General features: G+C 33.6%; 1 protein-coding gene across 13 annotated transcripts in view; it reads right to left on the bottom strand.

Moving 5' to 3' along the window:
* LOC138701176 (CAP-Gly domain-containing linker protein 1-like) overlaps positions 1-24,716 on the bottom strand; it is a 463,706-nt gene that overhangs the window by 22,312 nt on the left and 416,678 nt on the right. For 11 of the 13 annotated variants that reach the window (XM_069827828.1, XM_069827805.1, XM_069827866.1 and 8 more), the window contains 8 exons: positions 20,059-20,199; positions 18,144-18,308; positions 17,951-17,971; positions 10,754-11,966; positions 9,524-9,675; positions 5,267-6,714; positions 2,846-3,019; positions 1,765-1,788 (listed from right to left, as the gene is read on the bottom strand). In XM_069827828.1, the coding sequence (XP_069683929.1) occupies positions 1,765-1,788; positions 2,846-3,019; positions 5,267-6,714; positions 9,524-9,675; positions 10,754-11,966; positions 17,951-17,971; positions 18,144-18,308; positions 20,059-20,199 (3,338 nt within the window). The remainder of the gene's footprint in view (positions 1-1,764; positions 1,789-2,845; positions 3,020-5,266; positions 6,715-9,523; positions 9,676-10,753; positions 11,967-17,950; positions 17,972-18,143; positions 18,309-20,058; positions 20,200-24,716) is intronic. The other 2 variants (XM_069827820.1, XM_069827812.1) reach the window with 2 other exon arrangements.

Here is a 24,716-nt window from a genome sequence, read left to right as displayed (position 1 = left end):
AATACATGTTGAATACAGTTCATGAAGACTGTGGTTTAGATTTACGAAGCAAACAGATAGTACTCTTTGTTGTGAAGAAATGTATAAACAAATTTTTAAGGATAACATTTTTTCATGAAGGTATGTCATTTTTCACTAACGGTATGTCTTCTGGCCATAGAAACCAGTGGCGGTATTCCATACTGGCGCATACCGTCTCACTTCCCTCACTGGGTATCACATTTTCACACTTCTTTGCAATAAACAACAATTTCACTATAAGACTAAATATTTTACATATAACTTACATAATTCTTGTTAGCCATAAAAGAAGCAATAAGGGTTCAGAAACTGAACTCAAGGTTTGTTAGGAAATAAAACATAATGTTTTTCTAAAATATAAAAATTGTTTAAAGCACTGTTTTCATTAAATGCTGTGACTTTTAAAGTCCATGTCTTCCCATTTGTTATAATTGGTTTCCTGCATTGTCCATCAGAGGCATCTGAAGACTCACGAATCATTTTCCTCCAGAGAAAACTGTAGTCTCAATCGTGATGCTGGTTTGTAGAGTTACCTGCCTGTAAGCAGGAAACTTTTGCCTGGAACAGGATTCTTTAACGGACAGTAAATCCACGAAACGGACTGTCTGGTTTTATTTTTCTTCAGAAGGAAGCCATGCTAAGGATTTATACTGCCCCTAAAGTTTTTTGTCCTTGACTAACTAGTTCATGCTCTAGAAGTAAGTGTAAAATCTTAATATACAGAGTGATCCGTTTGGGTAAAAACACCGTAAAACATTTACTACTGAACTTTATTTGTTGAAACTTCGTGCATACAACACTGAAAGATGGGAGATTCCTCAGAGCTCAACATGACCCCCATTGCGCACCCTACACAACTCATAACGGCAATGCAATTCAGCCATATCCGCTGTAACATAAGAGAGGTGATTTGTTGAAAAGCTTGAGTAATTTTTACTCTCAGATCATCAATGTTCCTGGGTTTCTGTGAATATACAATGTCTTTAACAAAACCCTATACGAAGAAGTCAGGACGGGTTAGATATGAGCAGTTTGGGGACCAAGTCAAGAGATAGCTGCTTCTCGTACTGAGTTTCTCCTGCCATCTCCTCCATATTTTTTTAACACAGAACCTGTTTCTACAAATGTTCGATACCATAACATTATGGAATCATATTTAGGTATATTATGCACACCATACTCATGTCGAAATTCCCTTTGAACTCTTTTAACACTCTCAAATTTAGCATACCAAAGAACACATTGTGCCCGTTGTTGATTTGTAGTAGCCATTTTAATCATCCACGATTTGTGTTTTCAGATTATGCACTGTTGATTGTCATATACGGAAACTCCCATCTTTTAATTATAATATAACCTGCAAATAAGTTTTTCTACTATCATAATAGCTTTACAACAATAAATTAATATTACCCATACCCAAACGGATCAGACTGTATTTCTAGCACATTATTGTCTTCTCATTATGTTTGAACCTGACATAAAAGACTTCAAATGTTTTTCATAAACACAACTGGATACTAAAAGTATTTGTACCGTGCTGTGAACAAAAACTATTCTGTAGGCATTACTGCCTTCTATTAATTTTCATCCTGCTTCAAACGCCATTAAAATTCTTTACAATGCATTGACAGCATGGTACAGATACCCTGAATACATGCATCATGTTCCTTACAGTATTATTCATTACTCCTTTCTTACACAGTATTTAGTAGTCTAATATGATGTATGGCAGTCACTTACAATGGAATTGCTTCTCCAGGTAAGCTATATAAATTATGACAGATGTGAGTGCACAGTCTCCTAAAATGTATAGTACGCTTTTTGTGCATATACATGTACAATTATAAACAATATTAAGACAAGTTTTAGCGTGATCATAATGTGGGCTACAATTAAGGAAATATAAAAATGAATTTCAAAGCTGGAAAATCTCTCTCTTATATATATATATATATATATATATATATATATATATATATATATATATATATATATATATATATATATATATATATGTTGACTCATAATTAAAATAAATAATTATGTATTACACCATATACTAATGGCAACCTATAGACGTTATTATGGGCTACAAAATCACCAAAAGTCATGTCATATAAATATTAATATCAAAATGTAAATTAGCCAAATATTAATAATATCTCGATATATAGATGTAAGACCTAAGCTGTAAGTAAAAATGATAAAATTAAACGCAGGTTGTTAAGAGGAAAATCCTTAGAAAGAATGATCCAGTAAATGACAAGTGGTATTTGAAAAACAAAATACAAATATTATGAATTGTATCTTAGAATTGGTGAAACCAACATTATAAAATATGTCAAAGCAAGAAGTGTTAGATGGTTGGGACATGTCATGAGGAAGGATGGAAATGATTCTGGTAAAAAGTTGACCCTTACCCAACTACATGGAATCAGAAGAGTTGAACTATCCCTACCAAGATGGTTGGAAGAGGTTGAGGAAGTGTTCAAGGACGGAAACAGGATGTAGAACCAGATGAAGGAGAAGAATGTGTTATATTAAATGTCTATAAGTTTTGGAACAGACATCTACTTCAAAGTAAAAATAATTTGTTTAACTTCTGTAAAGGCAGGAATAATAAATTGATTGGACTGGTGATTTCCGGAGAAAACAAAAGATAACATGTTCCTCTCATAACAAATAAATTTCTGCGGAACTCATTCTCTCTTCATGATTTTAACATGCTCACGAAGTTGGTGCAATCTTCATGCAATTGTAATAAAATTCAATACAGGTGTAAGACGACTTTCTAGACCTACTTGTAACAAACAAATCTTACCTCTGTTTTGTTTCTTGCAGTTCTTTCTGTAAAGCTGCCAATTTTGCACCAAGTTCAGAACTATTCTGAGATGCTACGGTCAGTGTTTCACATTTTTCAGCTAACTGTCCACGTTCCTTTTCTGAAACACTTAGTTGTTCTTGAAGATCATCGATGCGTGTTTTTTCCATTTCCCTGCAATAACTTTATACAGTTAACCCCTTACCGCATACTGGGACAGATATGGCACATACCGGTTTTATATTCATATAATTTATAATATAAGCATATAATATTTCAAACTGCATACTGGGACAGATATGACACACTGTCAAGAATTGGATTTGACCATATGTGACATCAGTTGAGAAAGAAAGAACTACTTAAGTTATTTGAATATTAAACCGGTGTGTGCAAGACTGTCCCATGCGGTAAGGGGTTAAATACATCCTTAACACATTTCTTCCTCAAAATACAGACTTAGTGTTCAATTTCATCGAACCAACCCATTCACAAATAGCGAGAAGATATGACTATATGATCAGCATGGTGTTTATAATGATGATGACTATTATTATTATTATTATTATTATTATTATTATTATTATTATTGTTATTGTTATTGTTATTGTTATTATTATTGTTATTATTATTATTATTATTATTATTATTATTATTATTATTATTATTATTATTATTATTATTATTATTATTATTATTATTATTCAAACTATCATTAATCTTGAACCTTTTTTCGCAGGGTCTTTATGAAAAGTAGCCATACCTTTTTTTCGGTCAAGGCAGGATCTTTGTAATGTGATAGGTCTGCAATAATACTGTTTTATTTTACATACAACATAAGACATTTTGTTAAGTTCCTATAATTACATACAATTATAAATATATAAATTCACTCTACTATTATTCCTGTTACTAATGAAGGTACTGGAATTACTCTAACTTCTTTACGTTGCCACACATTATTAATTTCATCTATAAGCACTTCCTTTTCAAACTAGTAGTGAAATGAACAGCAAACATGGATTCTTCTTACATAAATTAGTATCCATTTTCAATTTTTCACACTGTACTACAAAGAGTAGGGAATGATTTGTCATTAGCCAGCTGTTGTTGTAGATAAGGATCAAGCCTATCATTAGTTACATGCCAAGTGACACGCAGAGAGCACACAATACTGGTATACTGTACATCATAGATGTCCAATTGTAACTCGTACGAGGTAACTCCTGGTGTAAGCAACCTGCAGCGTATATTCTTTAAGATCAGTTTTCCTGTTTTATATGGAAAGTTATAGACCTTAGCAGAGTATGCTTGACACACAATATCTCTTGATTCTATAGGCGTTTGGACACGGAAATTGGTTGTTGTTCAGAGATTAAGTCCCACATTGGAATAGCTTGGGAATCATCGTGTGCACTGTGTTTACACACATGCAGTTTACATAGAGAGATTCAAAGCCTGGTCTTTGTAATGAGAAGAAAGAGCTCTATCAGTAAGCCACTGCTACAACTTGATTTCATCCTCGCACCTCGATGCTTAATATTGCCCTGTGTGAATCTCTCATTAGTAAAGTTACATCAGTCCTCCTTTATAGTCCTCAAATCTGGAAATTAAATACATCAATCATACAAAAATTGTAAACTTTCATTAACTGATGTCTCAGGAAAATCTTCGAAATTTTCCTGCCAGAGAAAATAAAGAATTAAACTTTTTTAGTACTTGCAGGTGAGGAACCAATAAGATTACAGATGCGAAAGAGAAAATGACAACGGATAGGCCATACATTAAGAAAAATTGATTCTGCAATAGAAAAACAAGCATTGGATTAAAACACTCAGGGATCCTGTAGAAAAGAGCGACCTACATCTTCATGGAGCAGAACTGTTTATGACGAAATCTGACAGCAGGACAAGATCCAGAGCGGAGTGAAGTGAAGGCAAAGGCATCAAATTGTGTCCGATGGCAAACATTTACAGTGGCCCTATGCTCCCACGTGAAGTGAAAAAATATGGGTGAGTGAGTGAGTGAGTGAGTGAGTGTGAGAGTGTGAGTGAGTGAGTGAGTGAGTGAGTGAGTGAGTGAGTGAGTGAGTGAGTGAGTGAGTGAGTGAGTGAGTGAGTGAATGAATGAATGAATGAATGAATGGAATTTCCATGCTAAGAGATCTAAGCTCAACGAGACTAAGGAATTTGCTGTCGAGAGAAATGGTAATGAGGGAAGTGTTTTCTTTTTCACAAATGCGACTAAAATTCATGGAATTGAACAATAAAGGGTTTTCTAGAACAAGAAACCACAAAGAATTTCTATATTTGCTGCCCAACACCTGAGTCATTAGATATGACGCTCATAAGTAATTACTGAATTATATTTCTGTTTGAAAAGCACTACTATAGCATGAGTTTAAAAAATCTCTTTACTTACAATTTTTTATGCAGATCTTGGACAGCCTCTGCTTCCTTTTGCGTCTGCACTATTTTCGCCTGCAGCTCCTGTCTGTGAGTCTCGAAGTTTCCTTTCAATTGCTGAACCTCATCCATGACTTGTTTCAACTTCTCTTCTCTTTCCTTTGCAAGATTTTCAGCAGCTACCTTCTCATTGCGAAGTTTCGTCAACTCTTCCGTTGCCTCTGATAATCTAGATTCTTTCTCTGCCAGTACCTTATCCACCTTGTCTTTGTCTTGCTGTATCCTATCCAGCTCATTAATTGTTGCAGAAAGTTTAGAATCTTTTTCCAAAGCAGAACTTTCTGTGATTTTCTTCTCTTCCTGCAAACTTGTTAAATTTTTACTTATGTCAGTTAATTTACTTTCAGTTTCTTTCAACCTTAATTCGATTTCTCCTTTCTCTTTTTGAATTAGATTTAATTTTTCAGTGACAGAATTAAGTTCTGCTAGCTGCTCTACATTCTTATTTTCTGCTGCTATTTTGTCGTCTTGTACTTTCAACATTTCGGTGTTGATTAAAGCTAATTTTTCGGTTTGCTCAATAACGAGCTTATTTGACGAATCCTTCTCATTTTGTGTCTTTAATAGTTGATCTGAAAGTTGAGACAGTTTCACATCTTTCTCTGCAATGCTTTTCTCTAGGATTTCCTTTTCCTGTGTTACTTTATCTAGGTCCTGAGCTATTGATGCCAATTTTAAATCTCTCTCTGCAACAATACTTTCTGTTGTAGCTTTTCCTTGAGAGAGTCTTTGTAATTCTTCAGCATGCGTTTGTTTCAGCTGTTGTTCCGCTTTTCTAGATTCTTGCAACATTTCTTCAAATTTCTGCTTTTGTTCTTGTTCTTTTAATATACTATTTTGTAAATCTTTCTGCTCTTGTTCCATTACTTGTAGCTTTATCGTGGCCGTTTCTAACAGCTCCTGAAGATCTTTTTCTCTGCTTGCACCTTCTTGAATGGTTTTCTCTAATCTCTGTGCTAATTCTTCTTCAACTTTCCTACCTTCTTCTTTTACTTTTGTCAATTCCAACTTTATTTTCTCTGAATCTTTAGCAAGTTTATCAATTTCCGTCTTTGTATTTTGTTTAGCATCATTATTTTCAGCAATAGCTTTCTCTAATTGTTGACGAAGATCCTCCTCTGTTGTTTTCGCTTCCTCTACTTTAAGTTTCATATTTTCTTCTAACTTCTGATACTGTTGTAAATGCTTCTCAAGTTTTTCCTTCAGCTCCTGTTCTGTTTTCTCAGCCTGCTCTGAAGTCTGTTGTAATTTATGTTTCACCATCTCCGTCTCCTGATTTGCTGCTGCCAAAATTTCTCTAATGCCATCAGCTTCTTTCTCCTTTTCACGCAACTCAGAATTCAATTTGGTCAACTGTGCTGACGAGTCACTAGATGTGCTCATCAAGTTTGAGATGTCATCCTCCTGAAATACACACAATTACACGTTTTATTAAGTATGAACCACATACTGTTATGAAGCTGAAAACTTACATTTAAGGTTTAAAACGAACACCATCAATCCTTAATATAAGAGGCAGTGAATATTATGTCATTCCATAAATTCATTAGTTGACTCATGTAGATGAGGAGGCGAGATCTGGCATGTGAGCTGTGCGAGAGAATAAGCAATCAGAAAGAGGATCTGTTTTATGATGGTTAATATTATATGAATCTACTGACACGGAAACTCATCTCAGACTAAAATCTAACTTCCCCCTCCATATCCATTGATGATATAGCCATGGCACATGATAAGGTCACAGGACAGGTCTTGCCTCCTCTACCGTACTTTAATACTTTAATCCAATTTTTCTCAAAAGTTATATCATTGGAGACAACCGACAGTAATAAGAAATAAAAGTACAACAAAATTAATGGTGTAATTAAAAGCAACTTTGCAAGAACACAATGAATAACACATACCGGTAATTAAAATTATCGCTATTATTTAAAAAACACATGCAGACAGCAAAGTCTCGATTTTAAGGGACTGAGCAAAAACTGAAACTATAAGATAACATTTTTAAAATTAAAACATTCTATTGTTGATGATGATGATGATGATGATGATAATAATAGTAATAATAATAATAATAATAATAATAATAATAATAATAATAATAATAGGTCTATAAGAGAAAAATTAACAGTATGGTATAAAATAATTTGTGAAAGGAATGGACAATATTATATTCCTAAATCTGACATTCCAATATCTACCTAGAGACAGAAGAGGCCCTAATCGACTTAGATATGGAAGGTGGTCGTAAAACTACACTTTGCGCCTTGGTGGAACAGGTCTTATTAAATCCTAATACACAATTTTATTGTTATTGCTATGTTGGTGATTATGATCAGGATGAAGAAAGATAAGAAGAAGAAGAATTAAAATTGTATTTTTATTTAACCTGATTCTATGCTGAAAAATATAGGCCTTACATACTTACTTACAAATGGCTTTTAAGGAACTCGGAGGTTCATTACTGCCCTCACATAAGCCAGCCATCAGTCCCTATCCTGAGCAAGATTAATCCAGTCTCTATCATCATATCCCATCTCCCTCAAATCCATTTTTATATCTTCCTCCCATCTATGTCTCGGCCTCCCCAAAAGTTTTTTTTTCCTTCCGGTCTCCCAGCTAATGCTCTATATGCATTTCTGGATTCGCCCATATGTGCTACAAGCCCTGCCCATTTCAAACGTCTGAATTTAATATTCCTAATTACGTCAGGTGGAGAATACAATGCGTGCAGTGAAAAATATGGGTCTATGCTTTAAAATTGTAATGTAACAAATTATTACAGTAAGCACAAGCCTGGAGGAAGAATAAAGACGTACCAATGATGCAAAAACTGTGAAGACTTCCCAATAAAATATGTAACGATGATGATGATGATGATGATAATGATAATAATGATAATGATAATGATGATGATGATGATGATAATAATAATAATAATAATAATAATAATAATAATAATAATAGTAATGCATTTTTGTAAGCATGGTACCATGAACAGATAGTATTGCACATGAAATACAAAAAATGGTGATATGTAATTAACATATAAAGGGTCCAGGGGAAAAACACATTTAGTCCAAAGTTAGTAATTTTTATATTTTAATTGATGTGGCAATTGAAGTTGAGATCTTTAAGGTCCCCTAATCATACACGGGAAAATACCTCGCTTGGTTTCACATTATAAGCAAATAACTATATTAAGGAAAGGCTTTTACGGGAAGAAACTGTCATTTCTGCAAGTCTGTAAACATTCTCCTGAAAAATTTGCAAAATGTGACTAAACGTGTTTTTTCTCTGGACCCTTCATATGGTCTCTGATGATATTGCTTTTCGCAATTCCAGTTCGAATTTATTATCATTCACTCAAAGTGTACAGGGAGTTTTCTTCTAACAGTCATATCAAGAATATAAAAATGTCTCGAAGACGTTTCGTCATTATTTTGTAACAAATAGTGATTCTTTTAACTACATTGGATGCGTATAAATGTACTTATAGTTCAGAATACAGGGTGTAACAAACATGTATGTCAAAACTTTAGGGAAGCATTCCTCACATGTAGAGGATGAAAATAAGTTATATGAACATGCATCCGGAAATGCTTCATTTCCTTCTTAAATCTCGTTTTCTACAACTCTGCTTACATTGTATGATGTGCAAGCTAGGCCTAGTTAGTGGTTACTGCCATCATAGCTATTATGTAACAACAACCCTGTACCAGAACAATCTGATTACATGTAAACTTTCTTGTTTATTCCTATTTAGAATGTAATTACCTATGTACAAATGATGGTGGTGGTGGTGGTGGTGGTGGTGGTGGTGGTGGTGGTGGTGGTGGTGGTGGTGGTGGTGGTGGTGGTGGTGGTGGTGGTGGTGGCGGTGGCGGCAGCGGTGGTGGTGTTGGTGATGTACCATACATTCTTTTTCTGTGTGTTTTCCACATTTCTGGTGTTCATTGTTCTAGTATGGGGTATAATGTACACAACATCTGTGATGGCATTCCACACAAAAACAAAATAACTTGTGTATCATACAATGTAAGCAGAATTTAGAAAAATAACTCTAACAAGGAAAAAAAGTGTTTCTGGACCCATGTTCATATAACATATTTTCATCCTCTACATGTGAGAAATATTTCCCTAAAGATATGACATACCTTTTTAGTTACACTCTGTATAATTCGATAAATTAATTGTTTAAAAATATCCTTACCAGTTTTTGTTTTTGCTGTGTCAGTTGGCTACATTTCTCATCTGAAGCTTGTAACTTCCTCTGAAGATCGCCTGTTTCCAATTGGAATTTCTGTACTTCAGCTGATAGTTTTGTGATTGTATTTTCTGTTTCCACTATCTTTTGACTCAGGTCTGTAAGGTATACATAAACGTATATTAAAGTACCATGCACAGTAGTTTGATATTATAGACATTAAAAGCTATTGCGTAAACTACCATACCAACAACAAAGTTAAGAAATAGATACTCTTAAGGTGAAAAAATATTATTACACTCTTTTGAAGATTTATCTTCGTACTTCCAAGAATACTCCAAATGTCATACTAACAAAATTCATAGGATTATAATACGAGAAACTTGACATTATCATTGCTAAAACATAAATATATAATAATTTGAGTTTCAGTTCCTTTCAGTCAATTATTTATATCGGTACATAAAATAGCATAAGAAGAAAATAATGCGAAAATGTTAAAATAAATGCTTCCTGGCTTTCCAGTATCATTCCTTATATCATTATGTTCATTGCAAAGAGAATATTCAGAATCTGTAGAAGTCCTAGTTCTGTGGGCATGTAAGACGAGACAGTCATGGTCGAAATCCTTTTCTGTCTGTATGTCTGACTACAATTGTTATAATAAATATCTTTTGGGAAAAGGAACATTTAAGAAATAGTTTACTGTGAAATTTCGAGATTGCTGTGCACTGCAACATATTTTTATAAATTTCAGAGAACTGAAAGCACAGTTACATTTTAGGACATCCAACATGAAGATACAATTATGTTTTTGTTATGTTTAAGTTCTCAAAAACTTATAGCAGTAGTAAATATATTTCAATTATTTTACTAGAACCAATGTTTTATCAGAAAGTATTGTATCTGTTTAATGTCATAACAATTTTAAAAGTACGCAACCTGTTATCCAGAACAAATTAGGTATATTATTTATTTTGGAACATGAAAACAATATCTAATTGAATGGAAATGGCGAAATAAACTTTTATATTAAAAATATGTTAGTATTAATTTTCATCAAATCTGGAAAAGTCTTACATAGTTTATCTATAACTTACTTAGGGCCAATTAAATTACCTCAGTTAAATTACGAGTAAATTGGTCTTCCCAGCGTCTTAAAGTATTAAAACTTAATTAAATTTAATTACACGAAAATTCCATTCATATTTCAAAGTATATATGAACTTTACTTACTATGTGTTTCTTCCTGTTTCACCTTGATGTCTGCAATGTTTCTGTCAACTTCTGCCTTCTGTTTCTCAATATCTTTCATCAGCTGTTTAACTTCTGAATCCTTCTCTCTCAAGCGATTCTCTGCCTCCCTCAGTAAAGTTACTTTTTCTTCAATTTCCTTATCATGTTGCTCTTTTGTTGTAGCGTTTTCTTTAATGATCTCTTCCTTTAGAGTTGCCAGTTCTTGTTTCAACTTATTTATTTCAGAATCTCTTTCCTTAATTTGTTCTTCAAGTTTATGGATAGTTGATATTTTTATTTTAGTTTCACTTGAATGTTCTTCATTAATCTTTGATAATTCATCTGCTTTCATCTTTAATGACTTTTCACTGTTTTCCAATTGACTCTTCAATTTTGCTTCTAGTTCATTTGTGGCAGATGTCTGTTTGGTTAGGTTTTCTGTTGTCTCTTTCAACAAAGTCTGTGTCTGTTGGTTTTCTAGTTTCAACTTCTCTATCACTTGCTCTTGTTCTTTGGCATGTTTAATAGTTTTATCCAGTTCTTCAGACTTTGACTTAAGAGCAGCTTGAATGCTTTCAACTTCCTTCTTCAAAGACGCCTCACTTTCTTTTACAGTTACTATTTCTTTCTGCAGATCTTCTGATTTCATCTGAAGCATATCTGTGGCCTCTTCAAGTTGATTTTTAAGTGCATCAACTTCTTTCTTATGATCTTCTGTCAATTTATTTACATCATCACTTTTCTGTTTTAACAGGTTGTGAGTTTCATTTACTTCTTTCTTTAACTTTTCAATTTCAAAACCGTGTTGTTTTGCTTCTGTTTCTAAAGTTGATTTGAGTGAGTTATTGGCATCTTCATATCCCTTCTTTAACCTATCAATTTCTTCCTTATATTCTTTACTAAATTTCTCTGCTTCTTCACATTTAATTCTTAATGAATTTTGAGCTGCCTGTAACTCATCCTTCAATCTGTTTATTTCTGTAGTTGAGTGTGCAAATCCTGTTTCCACTTCTTCATCTCGAAGCTTCAGTGCTTTCCGAACGTCGTCCAGTTCCTTTTGTTTTGTATCCAATTCATCTTTGTAATGAGCTATTGCTTCTTCAGCTTCGAATAACTTGTTAGATTCTTGTTCCAACAATTCACATTTTTGTCTCTCCTCTGCTAAATTTCTTTCTAATTCTTGAATTCGTTCTTCACAGACAGCATTAGCAGCCTAAGAAATACATGAAAAACAGTCTATATTAGATAATTACATCAAATAAATATTATTACTGAAGTCAGCTCTGTACACTAATGCTTTTATAATATCCAAATCACTGCTCCATTACTTTGGTGCATATGATTCAAATAGGTAATAATGTAAATTTTATTACATTTAAAATGATATGTTAATGCTTTCTAAGATCCAGCACTCTCGTACATACAAAGAATTCACAATACTGGCATGAAGGAAAAAAACAGTAAGTTTACTGGTATAGTCGCAAATTTTTTTTTTTAATTTCCCAATTATTCTGGTTACTGTTACACAAAATGCTTTTGTATTAACATTCGTTTGCTTTAGATTTAAAAATAAATTGAAATACTGTATACCGAAGATGACAAAGCTGAATATGCTCAAAATAGAAAATGTTTCTATAGTCCTCATGGAAATACTATTCTGACTCAAATTATTTTGAACAAATAGTTATGTCTTGCGATATGCTAATTTATTTTTCTCCAAAAATAATTTAAAAAAAATTGAACGAGTTTAAGAATATGTAAATGTATAAAAAATGTACAGAAAAAAATTCACAGAAAAAAAAGCAATGAGTGTAATTCGAAATTTGCAATTAAAACAGTATAACACAGTACATAAAAGTAAATTTATTTACTTTTGTGTTATTTAGACCCACACAGTTAAAATGAATGATGTGAATATATTTACACAATGTTACAATTATAAGACAACAGCACACAGTAGTGGAAATAATACAGACAATTCAATAACAATGTTATCTTTTAGATAAGTGTATTTTCAAATATCATAAATATTTCACTTTAACATACAAAGTGAGCCACAGGCATAGCTCAGTTGGCTAAGGCGCTTGCCTGCAGATCCGGAGTTGCGTTCGGGCGCAGGTTCGATGCCTGCTTGGGCTGATTACCAGGTTGGGTTTTTTCCGAGGTTTTCCCCAACCATAAGACAAATGTCAGGTAATCTATGGCGGATCTTCGGCCTCATCTCGCCAAATATTATCTCGCTATCACCAATCCAATTGACACTAAATAACCTCGTAGTTGATACAGCGTCATTAAATAACCAAGTAAAATAAAAATACAACAACGAAAAGAATTTCAATGGCATAAGATGTTTACTAAAATTACAGATTATCAAGTCACCTCTACTTTGCGTGAGTCACTTTTACATTATTAGTAAACATTTAGTACCGGTATCTCAAAAAAAATCTAGAAAGTTAATTAGATATTATTAAAACCTTTAATTCCTAAAACAGTTAAAAACTGCAAGTGGTGCAATTACATGATTGGTAAGCTACATATATAAACAATAATATTTAACATAAGAATAAAAAAATGACTGAAACTCGTCATATGTCAGGATTTAATTATTTCTGACTGGAATTTAAAAGTTTCTCATACCGGTATGCTTATTCCACAGCTACAGCCCATGTTTCTACTGTATGATCAAGATAATCATTTTAACCTATAAACTTTATCACAAAGAAAGAAGTTAATGAATCATTCTGTATTATTTTTAATGTACTGTAACATATTAACAACTAAAATAAATGTTGCAAAACATCACAAGACAGTGTAAAAGGAAATAACATGCCAGTGACATGAAAGTGACACTATAGGCACAGAGACAGATTTCAGCGTTTGACAGATGACAGCATCCAGAACAGTCCATTCCACAGTAGTAGAGGCTGTCTGAACTAAACTCACAACACTGCACTAATTAACCATAAGAGCATAGCAAAGCACTGCAACATATAGTGTAGGAATTGAAACTTACGACATACGAATTTGTTGGTAGATTTAAGAAGGCTGAAGAATAAAACAATTTCATTTTTATAGATACACGATTACATATAAAAATGTATCATAATTAAAAGACCCCAGACTATTGATGATTAACAGAAGTTTAGAGTAGATTTTCTGAAACCAATTCTGTTTCGAAATATAATTTTCATTGGCATTATTCTTATATATTGCACATTAGAATAATTTCAGAATTGTTTATAGGTACCAGTGCTTCTAAAGAGAAATCACTTCTCTACACTGACAGCCTCTAGTAGGCATATTCTCTACATATTTTTGTGGAGTTTACTCTATCTTCCTCTTTTCAACGTAACTTGGCTTATCTTAAACTATAGTTACAGCTCCTGCAAAAGTTCTGAAAGTGTTGTGACTGTTGAGATTTAAACGGCAGGTACTGGTTCATGGTCAGGCTTAAAGTCCACTTGCAAAGCATTTCTCTCTGTCACGCTCATTTCCTAATAGGTGCTTGTAGTGAATCGCTTTGTGTTACATTACGGAAGTTTTAAAAATATTCAGTACCAGTAGCATTTATAAGTACAGTATGTGTGTATTTAAATTAAGTATGTTACTAGAGTTGGTCTAAGAGTTTATAAGTTGCAATTCTTAAGAAAATGGCTCCAGTTATTTCAAAATTAAAAGGGAAGAAGCTTCATAGTCAAACCAAAGTATCAATCAGTCAATTTTCTTAATGTATCCAGCTGTTTGCTGACAACATAAAGTCCACTATAGTCCACTGTAGTCTTTTCAGTTCTTGTTTTTCATGAGAAATGAGAGGCATTTTGATCAGTGTTCGTTATAGATGCCTGTTGCTAGTAGCCAGAGTTGGGGTGTAGTCAATATATACTGCAGGGCTGAATCTTCTGCAACTGGTACTGATGATTTTAATTTATTCTTTTGTGGCTTATGGATGGACAGTATAGAAGAATGTGTTCCAGATCTTCATCATGATTATTACACCACAGACAAATAGGAGTATCAGAAAGGTGAAATCGTTATAGGTACAATTGTGTGACAAAGAAGTTATAAACAATGTATTTATGTTTATGTCTACAGAAACTTCTCAAGGGATTAAAAATTTCTCTATACAAAGTTCAAGAACGAGTGGCAATGGCTACAGGCTTGTCCCATAGTAATGTAAAAAGTTGTGATGCAAACGAGGAATATAGTGTGTGACAATGGTATATTTTTTTAATGTTTGATAAGAAGAAAACAAATAAAAACACGTCTTGAAATTAGACGCACTTGGTTAAAGTGTAGTGTACGATTTTTACATCTCCGAAAAACACGTTGCAACAGTCACTGCATTAAGAATTAAACTGAAAGACGCAATTGACTTTAATAGGGGCAATACTAGTATTAGAATAATGCTAGAAAACTGGGAATTTCTCGAAAGAAAATGAAAACAAGTAGGTTGTTATTAGTTGAAAAATACGATATTAGGCAAAAGAGGATAAACTATCAGAGGCGAATTTCTAATTATCGAGTTGAGAGAAGAGATGCTATGTATCTCGGTGAGTTATACATTGTCATACCACCTGCACAGCAAATCATGCAGCGATGACTCAGCATCGGTATCAAAGGGACAGCTCCTAATAATCATACACGTTGCAGGTGAGTGAAGGTTTCTCTTAAATGCCCTACTAATTTGGAAAGCTCTGCAGTTATCTAGGGATTAATATTCTCAAATGAATCAAACTGGCGTCATCTTTCTGAAAATGTTAAATAGAAATTGAAAATGATTATATGAAACGAGAGCTATTTTCTGATGATGTTATAGACCCCATTATCGTAAACTTCCGTGACATTAGTGATGATGGTGACAGTAATTCCAGCTGTAACAATGTGGATGGGATAGCAGAGCTTGAGGACTTCAACTAGGGGCATATGGTAAGAGTTCAATGTTTTTAGTTAAAAGTTTAGCATGCACATTTTATTGTTATCACTCAATTCTCCGTCCTTCCAATGAGTCAACCAGGCTTTCAGATCTTCTGCACGAGCTGTATATCTGGTGAATCCTCCTATGTGGTCGACAATGAGAGGCAGCACTCAGCTAAAACCTCAATTGAGAAGCACTTTCCATCCCTACTCCTATCTCTCAATGACGCTCCTATAGTGCCCAACCCAAAGGGAAAACCCATTCATTGTGCCCCTTGCCATTTTAAGGTTTCTATTTCTTCAAGCTTCTATTTCCCCAGCTACGTGAGCCAAAAGGCAACAGAAAACTATAGTCAAACTATTTGGTCACAATCTCTGATCCTTTGTCTGTGATGCAGTTTTCTCTCCCTATCACAATTCCAGCACTATGCAATGACAGTGTGACAGAAAAATTTATAGCACAAAAACTGCACTCTGAAATTAGCAGACTTTTCTGTTCTACTTTTAAGTACAGGTACAAACTTCCAAGTTTGGAATATACTGTACAACAGACATAGCAATTTGACTAAACGGCAATTACAAATTATACATTTTTATAAATACTGCACCTTTAACCGTGCTATTTTGGTATCCTCTTATCATCCTTTAGTTAACCTAACAGCAATCTTACGTGGCATTTTAAATGCGTTATTTTAAGTTAGATTCTTACAGATATGGTTAATCAATGCCTTGTTGCGTACGAGAATCATGAGAATTGATTAGGTGCACGAAAGGTTGACATCCCCTAGAATGTTTGCAGTTATGTCTGAAACCAGAACACTTTTACGAAACGTCTGTGAGCTACAGAACTGTCCAATTTATTTTCAAATAACTAGAAACTATATATTTTAACATAAACATTTTCTTTTTCTTTTTCCTTGCGTGATAACCCATGGAGGGCCAAAGTCTGCCAGTCAACTGCTAGCCTCACGCTCACAAATCTCGGCAGAGGTTAACTATCATCCAAGCAGTATATGGCGGTAATGTGTGGTTAGCACCATGATCCCCCTATCATTATAGTTAACTTGTGAAACCGAATTTCGCTACTCACTGTAGTTCCCCAAATTCATCACAATGTTGGGTGGGCACCAGTCTCACATACTGGTCGAAACGGTATGAGAAAATTTCTTCCCACATGAAGACTCGAACCATTGCTCAAAAGTCCAAAGCATGACACTCTAAACTACACACAGTTATGGCACAGGACCAAACATTTGTTAGCATATGATTTTATCCTTTTTTTCACACATTCGCTTTGTTGCAAAAATTAAACTTAGTTGTTAGTCTATGTTACTCTATTAGTGAAATTCCAGAACATTTTTCTACAAGAGAAGCAATATTATAAACGTTACATTCACGTAGTTTATTGCGCCCGAAGAGATTCATTTGGACAGCTCTGTTATACACAGTGCTTAAAGTAGACAGAAGGATAATGATGAGCTTTCTTTTTATTTCATTTAAACAGTTATACCGTTGACAGTAAATGAAACTAGTTTTGGACTAAATAAATAAATGTTAATGAGATGTGCATTCACACAGCCTATGACATACAGTACGGTATATTACTATGTACAGGCTATGTGCTAATATACCGGTATTAATAAATGAAACCTCGACCATGTACACTGTATAATGCATACATAATAATGGTATAATTCTGGTTTCCTAATTTTGAAATTTGTATCTAGGGGAAATGTTACAGCTGTTTCGTCATTGAAACTAGTTACAAATATGACAAAATTCAAGACGATGTGCATAAACATTTCTTATAAAAATCTAATTAATAATTGTGACTATTTTGTACATTTTTACAACAGCATAAACACACTAATTTAGAAAATAAGTGCAAGAACCTACATTCTGAACTAGATCTTTTCAGAAACTTACTTCGTGATCAATATTGGTAAGCTATGTCTGTTACATCATGGAGATACAATTCTTTTAACTCTCATGAGCTTCTCATTGTAAGACATCAGTGTTATTTTCAAAAATCATTTAAATCTTAAAGATTTTTAAAATTTAATGTAAAATTCATGCTGTGTATGACAGAAAGGATCATTCAAATTCCTTAATAAAGAAGTTTCAGCCCTTTAGCTTTAAGCACTGATACAGACATGAGAAAAATGGACGCACATGTTGCAAAAGTGTTTGTAGTCCAGCTGAAAGAAGAGTAAGAAGACAAACCATGCTACAAAGAGAGTTACAGACACAGCTAAGTTTCAACACCAATTATTTGTTACTCACATCCTGCTCAATTCTCTTCCTCTGAAAACAAAAGTACAAAAAAATATGATATATGATTCATCTTAATAATGCACAGACCTATTCTTTATTATAACTAAAATATCATGAAATAAAAATATTCTCATTTATTGTTCAGTTACTTTAGCATGTTAATTTAAAATTTCAGACACAGCAAAACAGTGTAACTTATTACCTCTATGTCGCTTTTAATAATGGCTTCTTCTTCAAATCTAAATTGTAAATCTTCTACTTTTCTTTTTTCATCCTCCAATTGACTCGACAATTCTCCTTTCTCCATTTGTAATCTGGATAAAAGATCTTGAATATCCAGTAGCTTAGCTTCTGATTCTTCTCGATACTAAACAAAATAGATTTATAGATAAGAAATTAATACGCTACTATATGTTTACAAACATAAGAGAAAAGAAGGAAAACAATGTACTGATTAGCAGTTACTGAAAGCAATGTATTGTCAAAAATTATCGCAAAGAATTCATTCATTCATTCATCCATTCATTTGGAATTTTCATTCTAATAATTTTGTACAACAATAAAAACAATTAAATTTATATTATACATGCCAATGCAGTTTCATTTGATGATCATTATTGTATGATTCTCATGTGAAGAAAAAACGTCTTTAATGTTTCGTTGAAAAGAAGATTCTGATATTATATAGTTATGCGCAAACATACAACACATCTATGTACAAAATGATTTTATATGTGCACACTACCCATAGATTCTACACCAATGGCGATTGTTTGAGGCGACCCTGGAACAATGCCCTCCCTGTGAACATAATTTAAAAGGTTTTTGTTTCTGCTTGCTTGTTCCAATAAATTAAGATAAATATATACGTTTTCATTATGCATTACTTATTATTCTAAAATTCTAAGTTTCTATTTGACTTTTTGACTTTTTTATAATGGAAAATCTTTACGACTAAACTCCACAAGCAGTCAACATTCTACACCAAAAGTAGAAAGATTAAGAATCATTGCTAATAAAAAGGACTGAAAACTTGTGCACTACAGAATAAAGGTTCAAAACATGTTTATTTTAAAAGCTATCAAATTAAACAAGTACCGGTACCATTAGTAACATTATTCATTCATTGTGCTACAATCACAAGAGGGTCAGTGTCTAGCTGAGCAGTACCGGTAGTCAAAAGAGTAACTACCAGTCGGAATAGAAGTGCTGCATAGCTGTTGTTCAAAGCCTTCACATTGAAATTTCTTTAACCAGAATTTACCACCTATCGTGGTTCCTCAATTTTTTCGATCATGAACCTGGCTGGGCTCCATTCAAAATCCTACACTCTTAAAAAATTTTTTGGTTATAGTTGGAACCTCTTGATTCATAGTCAGGCAAGCTAACTACTATATTAAGGTGACAGTAACAATATAGCCTAATATTAAATGTGTATCATTTTACACAAAACAATTGCAAGGCTTTTCGACGCATATAGCAATGAAATTCTTTTACAATAGATAAAATTTATTGTAATTATACCAGTATAGAAACTTGCTGACATGATATCTCTCTCGGTTACAGGAAGCAACTTTCTAATATTATTAATTCTTTATTTGAAGCCTTGCCCGAATAGGGATCTAAGCTCCAATTCTATTCTTCTGAGAAATTTAATGAAAAACTAACTGTGGAGCTAAATCCGTCTTCCACAACGAACGAACTTCGGCTTTGGAATTTCATCCTGATGTAGTTGCCATAGCTATCGACAGATGTCCCCACCCCATATGACAGAGAAACTATCATAGATTCCTATTCCACTAATAACTCGTTTTCGACGATTGTGGCGCTTAGATTCCTATTCGGGGTAAGACTTCATTTGATTATGATTATGATTATGATAATGACGATGATAATGATAAAGACAATGATGATGATATTGATAAGTACATCATAGTGGTGACGACGATATTGGAGGTGTAGTATAGTAATGAAGGTTATCATCATCATCATTATCATCATTTTGAGACTTGTCTTTCAATGTCAAAGACAAGAGTTAACATCCTGGCATGCCATGAGAAACACGAAACATTCGTTTACAGAATAACTGAAGACATAAATAAATAACAGATATGCACCTGCTCAAATTCCTGCTTGTAGGCAGCAAGTTTTTGTTCTGCATCATCAGCTTGGCTGGCTGCTCGTGTAACTTCTGCTCTTTCTAGATCCCGTTCCTTCAGTAGCTGCTCTATGTGTAACTCTTTCTCGCGTAGTATATCCTATAGAGTAATAGTAAATCTCAAATTAATTTCATGATATTAAGTTTATGAACAAAATAAATTATATTTGAATCATTTAAATCAGCAAAATAATGCATTTTTTACAGAATCTTCCATTCAGTCTTTATATAAATTTTAATTCCAAATTCTTAGTTTTAAATATTAATTTAAAAAGAAACAAATTCGTGCTAGACAAACCATATTAATTAATTGAATTGAAAAACATGCACATCAAATAGCAGAGTTAAAAAAAAAAAGATATTACAATTGAAGGGGTGAGAATGAGGTAGTCCAAAACCACACTTTTAACAAAAATGTTTTTGTGCGAATTCACTTCTTACACATATGGGGAAGCTACTAGTAAAATATTACAAAAATTATTTAATAAATGACGTTTGTATATGCTGAAGAAATTATGATACCGCACCTAATAGCATTGGACTCTCTTTAACACGCTCTTCTGTAAAATTTTAGGTCTACATCATTCTAACAATTATTTATTTTACTCTGAACACTGCAATTTTGTTGAACAATCAAAGGCGTTCTGGGAATTTGACATGCATTTTGAAAGATGTATTTATATTTTCTCTACAATAAACTTTCATGTATGTCTTATTTTTCTCGTCGAAAACAAAGGTAAACAATTTATCAGGCTTTCAAATTACATTAATTGCCTAACAAGATACATATTTGTGGATATAGAATAAAAGGGAAGGTATATAAATATATACAATGGAAGTATATGCAGCTATAGTACATCATATTTGAATAAAGAGCGTATAGTAGGCCTATAATTAACAAAACAAAAAAGGCAATATAAAAATTAAAGTAATAGTTCATAACAATAAGACTTTTCCAGTCTAAAAATCTTACATTTACTAATTCAGGTGCTTACTTAAGTATGAAATTAACTTCATCGTAATTTTATGAACACATGGATGTATTTATGAGTACTAAAATATACCTAGTTAAAACATATACCTAATAAATTTTTTTAATATTTCATTTAAGTTTGAAATTCAGAGAGGATATTAGAATACAGTATAAATAGAACATATTATGCACTATTCAACATACTAAAATGCAAAATTAATTGTAGAATTACAAAATTACATTTGTAAATCTGCTTATCTTACATATTATGTTTCCAAGACGCGAAACTAAAAAAATAAATAAATACATACAGTAATTTGAAAGTTAATAAGATTACTTGAGAGCACACATTTAATAGCAACAATAGCAGAGAATAATAATAATAATAATAATAATAATAATCATCATCAAATTCATTATCTATTACTCTTCCTTACTACCCAGTGATAGGCGTCTATAGATCTGTCAGTGTCTTTTGCAACATAAAAAAATAATTAAACTATAAATTGCATATAACCAAATGTGGTGTAAAAAATTAAATCAAATCGACTTAATTGCAATGGACACCTAGTGAGAGTATCGCAAGGAAGAAATATAATGATAGTCATGGAAAAAAAAAAAGACTTTTTTTTTAAGAACTATAATAATTTTACAGTAAACAAATAAACATCGGGATACTATTCCTGGACTGGCTAGCACGCAGCCCAGACTTAACTTCTATTGAACATCCGTGAGATGTGCTCGCCCAAAGTGTCCGACGTCGCATCTTCGACACCCTGAATGAAATGTGGACAGCATTGTAGGAGAAGTGGAACCTCACCTTCAGAAAACATCGCAGAATCTGGTGGTCAGCATGGCATGACGAATGGAAGACATCATTGCCAGTAGATGTGGTAACACACAATATTAGGACAAGATACGTGCAGAATGACAGTTTCAGTGGCATAATTATGTTTAATGTAAGTCATTGCCTCCATAACTTCATGAAATGCGTTATTTGAAATTTTTCATAAATTACAACACTTTAGAACTTTAAAATAAACTGCAAACAAAAAACAGTTTGGTGGCGGAGATGAAATGCACAAGATACATATTTACTGTAAAATTATTATAGTTCTTAAAAAAAATAATGGTGAAATGGAAATTGTAAGAAAAATTAAAGTACTCCGATAAAATATATTCCAAAACGTCTCTGTGTGTCACAGTTTCACAGAATATCCCGAGAATATTGGAACTCCAAATGTTTTGGTAGAAGTGATCAGCTGATTGAGATGTGACTAGCATATTGGATAAAGTTTTCCATAGATTTTGTAATACATTTTCGTAACTTTTTCTTTAAACCACATTGCTTGTTACCAAAAAAAGAATCTGAAAGTACTAAACGATTAACTTTTATGCATACATTTGAAGAAGTTAATTATGAATTACACTGAAAAAAGGAAATATTAACAAAGGAAAATATATTCTTTAGAATTTATAAAAAAAAAAATATATACTTCCTATCTCTGTACGACATCTTTATTTTACTATTTTGGAGTAGGGGATCATTCCAGCCATTACAAATATAAATGGAAAGTAATCCCAAACGAAAAGTGATTACGCACTAATGTAGTTTAATAACATTTTTTTGAATTGATATCACAGTCACTGTTTTCTGTGATACCACATTTTTCAAAATCAATCATTACTGAAACTTCCCACAAAGATAACTGAAAAATTATTACATTTTATTCCGTCATCATTTGGGGGGGGGGGGGGGGGAAGGAAACTCGGTCTAAATGAAAGTAGGATCCGAGAGCAGCCTCAGATCCTGAGTCCCATTAGATACCTCGAGACTACTACGCCTGATGCTGAAAAATATGTTAAAGAACTCAAATGGTGATATTCTTCCTCTCCATTGTTAATGTATTGGTGAGTAAAGTATTGTAATGTACATACCCAGAAACAAAATTTGTGCCCCAGTTATAAAATACTGCGCACGCTCAGTAAGCACTGAGCATGCGCAGTATGTTAGACCTGGAACTTAGAAAATTCAGGTGACCCAAATTTTGTTTCTGGGTCTGTACAATTGTGAACAAAAAGATTGTTCACGTTGCAATTTTGAAGTCCTAGCACATAGTTCACCTGAGCTATGGCAAACTCCACATCAAATAACGACAGTCAGGCCTGTACTTACACATGGCATGGGCCACATGGGCGGCAATATTTTGAGGAAAAACACGAGCTGAAAATAAATTTTCACTTGCGCAAAAAGCAGTATGGATGGTAGTGGTTGTCATGTGCCGTGACGTCATGGTCTAAGCATCTGCCTAGGACTCCCGTTACGGAATGCGTGCTGGTTCGAATCCTCATGGGGGAAGAAATTTTCTCATGAAATTATGGCCAGTGTATGGGACCGGTGCCCACCCAGCATTGTGATGCACTTGGGGAGCTACGATAGGTAGCGAAATCCGGTTGTGAATGCCAGCTGTAACGGCTGGGGGGATCATCGTGCTAACCACACGATACCTCCATTCTGGTTGGATGATCGTCCACCTCTGCTTCGGCATGTGGGCGTGAGGCCAGCAGCCAGCTGGTCGGTCTAGGCCCTTCATGGGCTGTAGCGCCATGGATTATTTTGAATGGTAGTGGTTAGTTCACACTTTTTTTTTTCTCTTGTACAGAGGCTTATATTGCAGCTTATTGTGCTTACCACTCCTGTTCTGTAACTGATTGGGTAGTCGAACAGCCATGCTCTTGTACAAGTACAGCATGCTGCACCGTGAACTTAACCTGGGCTATGGTATGGATGATGATGATGATGATGATGATGATGATGATGATGATGATATGCGAATTAATGGTGGCGAAATGAGTCTGAGATCCAACATCGAAGGTTACCCAGTAATTCTTCTTCAATTGGCTAAAGAAAAACCTCGGAAAAAAACTCCAACCAAATATAACTTGTCCCAACCAGGATTTGAGACCGGGCGTGCTAATTTCACAGTCAGATGTGCTAACCGTTACTCCACAGAGGAGGACTAGTTCATCCTTATTTCAATGTCTTTCACTTGCGATATTTTCCTACTTTGCAGATGCCTGCTTTAGATAGTAAATATCGCTGTGTTACTGTGTAACTGTTGTTACAAACCATTTCTTTACAGTTTGACTGCAAAATGTCTATGATTTACATATGTTAGTTGGTGGGGGAGCGCAAACTTTTTTCGGCCCCATGGACATAGCACTACCTAAATACGGGGCACACAATAGTTTAACCTTTGCTTCACTACTCTGAAAATGCGTTGTAAACAGGTCTTTTGATACTGGGCATGTGTGGCTTCGACTTAGAAATATTTTAGCCAGTCAATCTTTTTGTCCATTATGGTATGTTAAATACGTGAAAAACGTGCCACTATTTCGTAGCTTTCTTTAATTTCTATGGTATACTACTTTTCTATGTTCACTCTGTTCTTATGTTACTATTATTATATATAATAAATACAAACTATTTTCTTTTCACTTTACTCCTGTTTGTTTCTTCTTTCTTTCCCCAACTTGTACCTGACAAACGTTTACTCAAGTACCGGTATGTGGGGCATGATTTTTATTTTTTTTAAATAATTTTGAAGTAATCTAACCTAGAATTTACTTTTAACGAAGCACTG

Source organism: Periplaneta americana, chromosome 1 (assembly GCF_040183065.1).
Source record: "Periplaneta americana isolate PAMFEO1 chromosome 1, P.americana_PAMFEO1_priV1, whole genome shotgun sequence".
Taxonomy (NCBI): domain Eukaryota; kingdom Metazoa; phylum Arthropoda; class Insecta; order Blattodea; family Blattidae; genus Periplaneta; species Periplaneta americana.
Note: the sequence above shows the minus strand (reverse complement) of the source record. Positions and strands in the feature narration are given on the sequence as shown.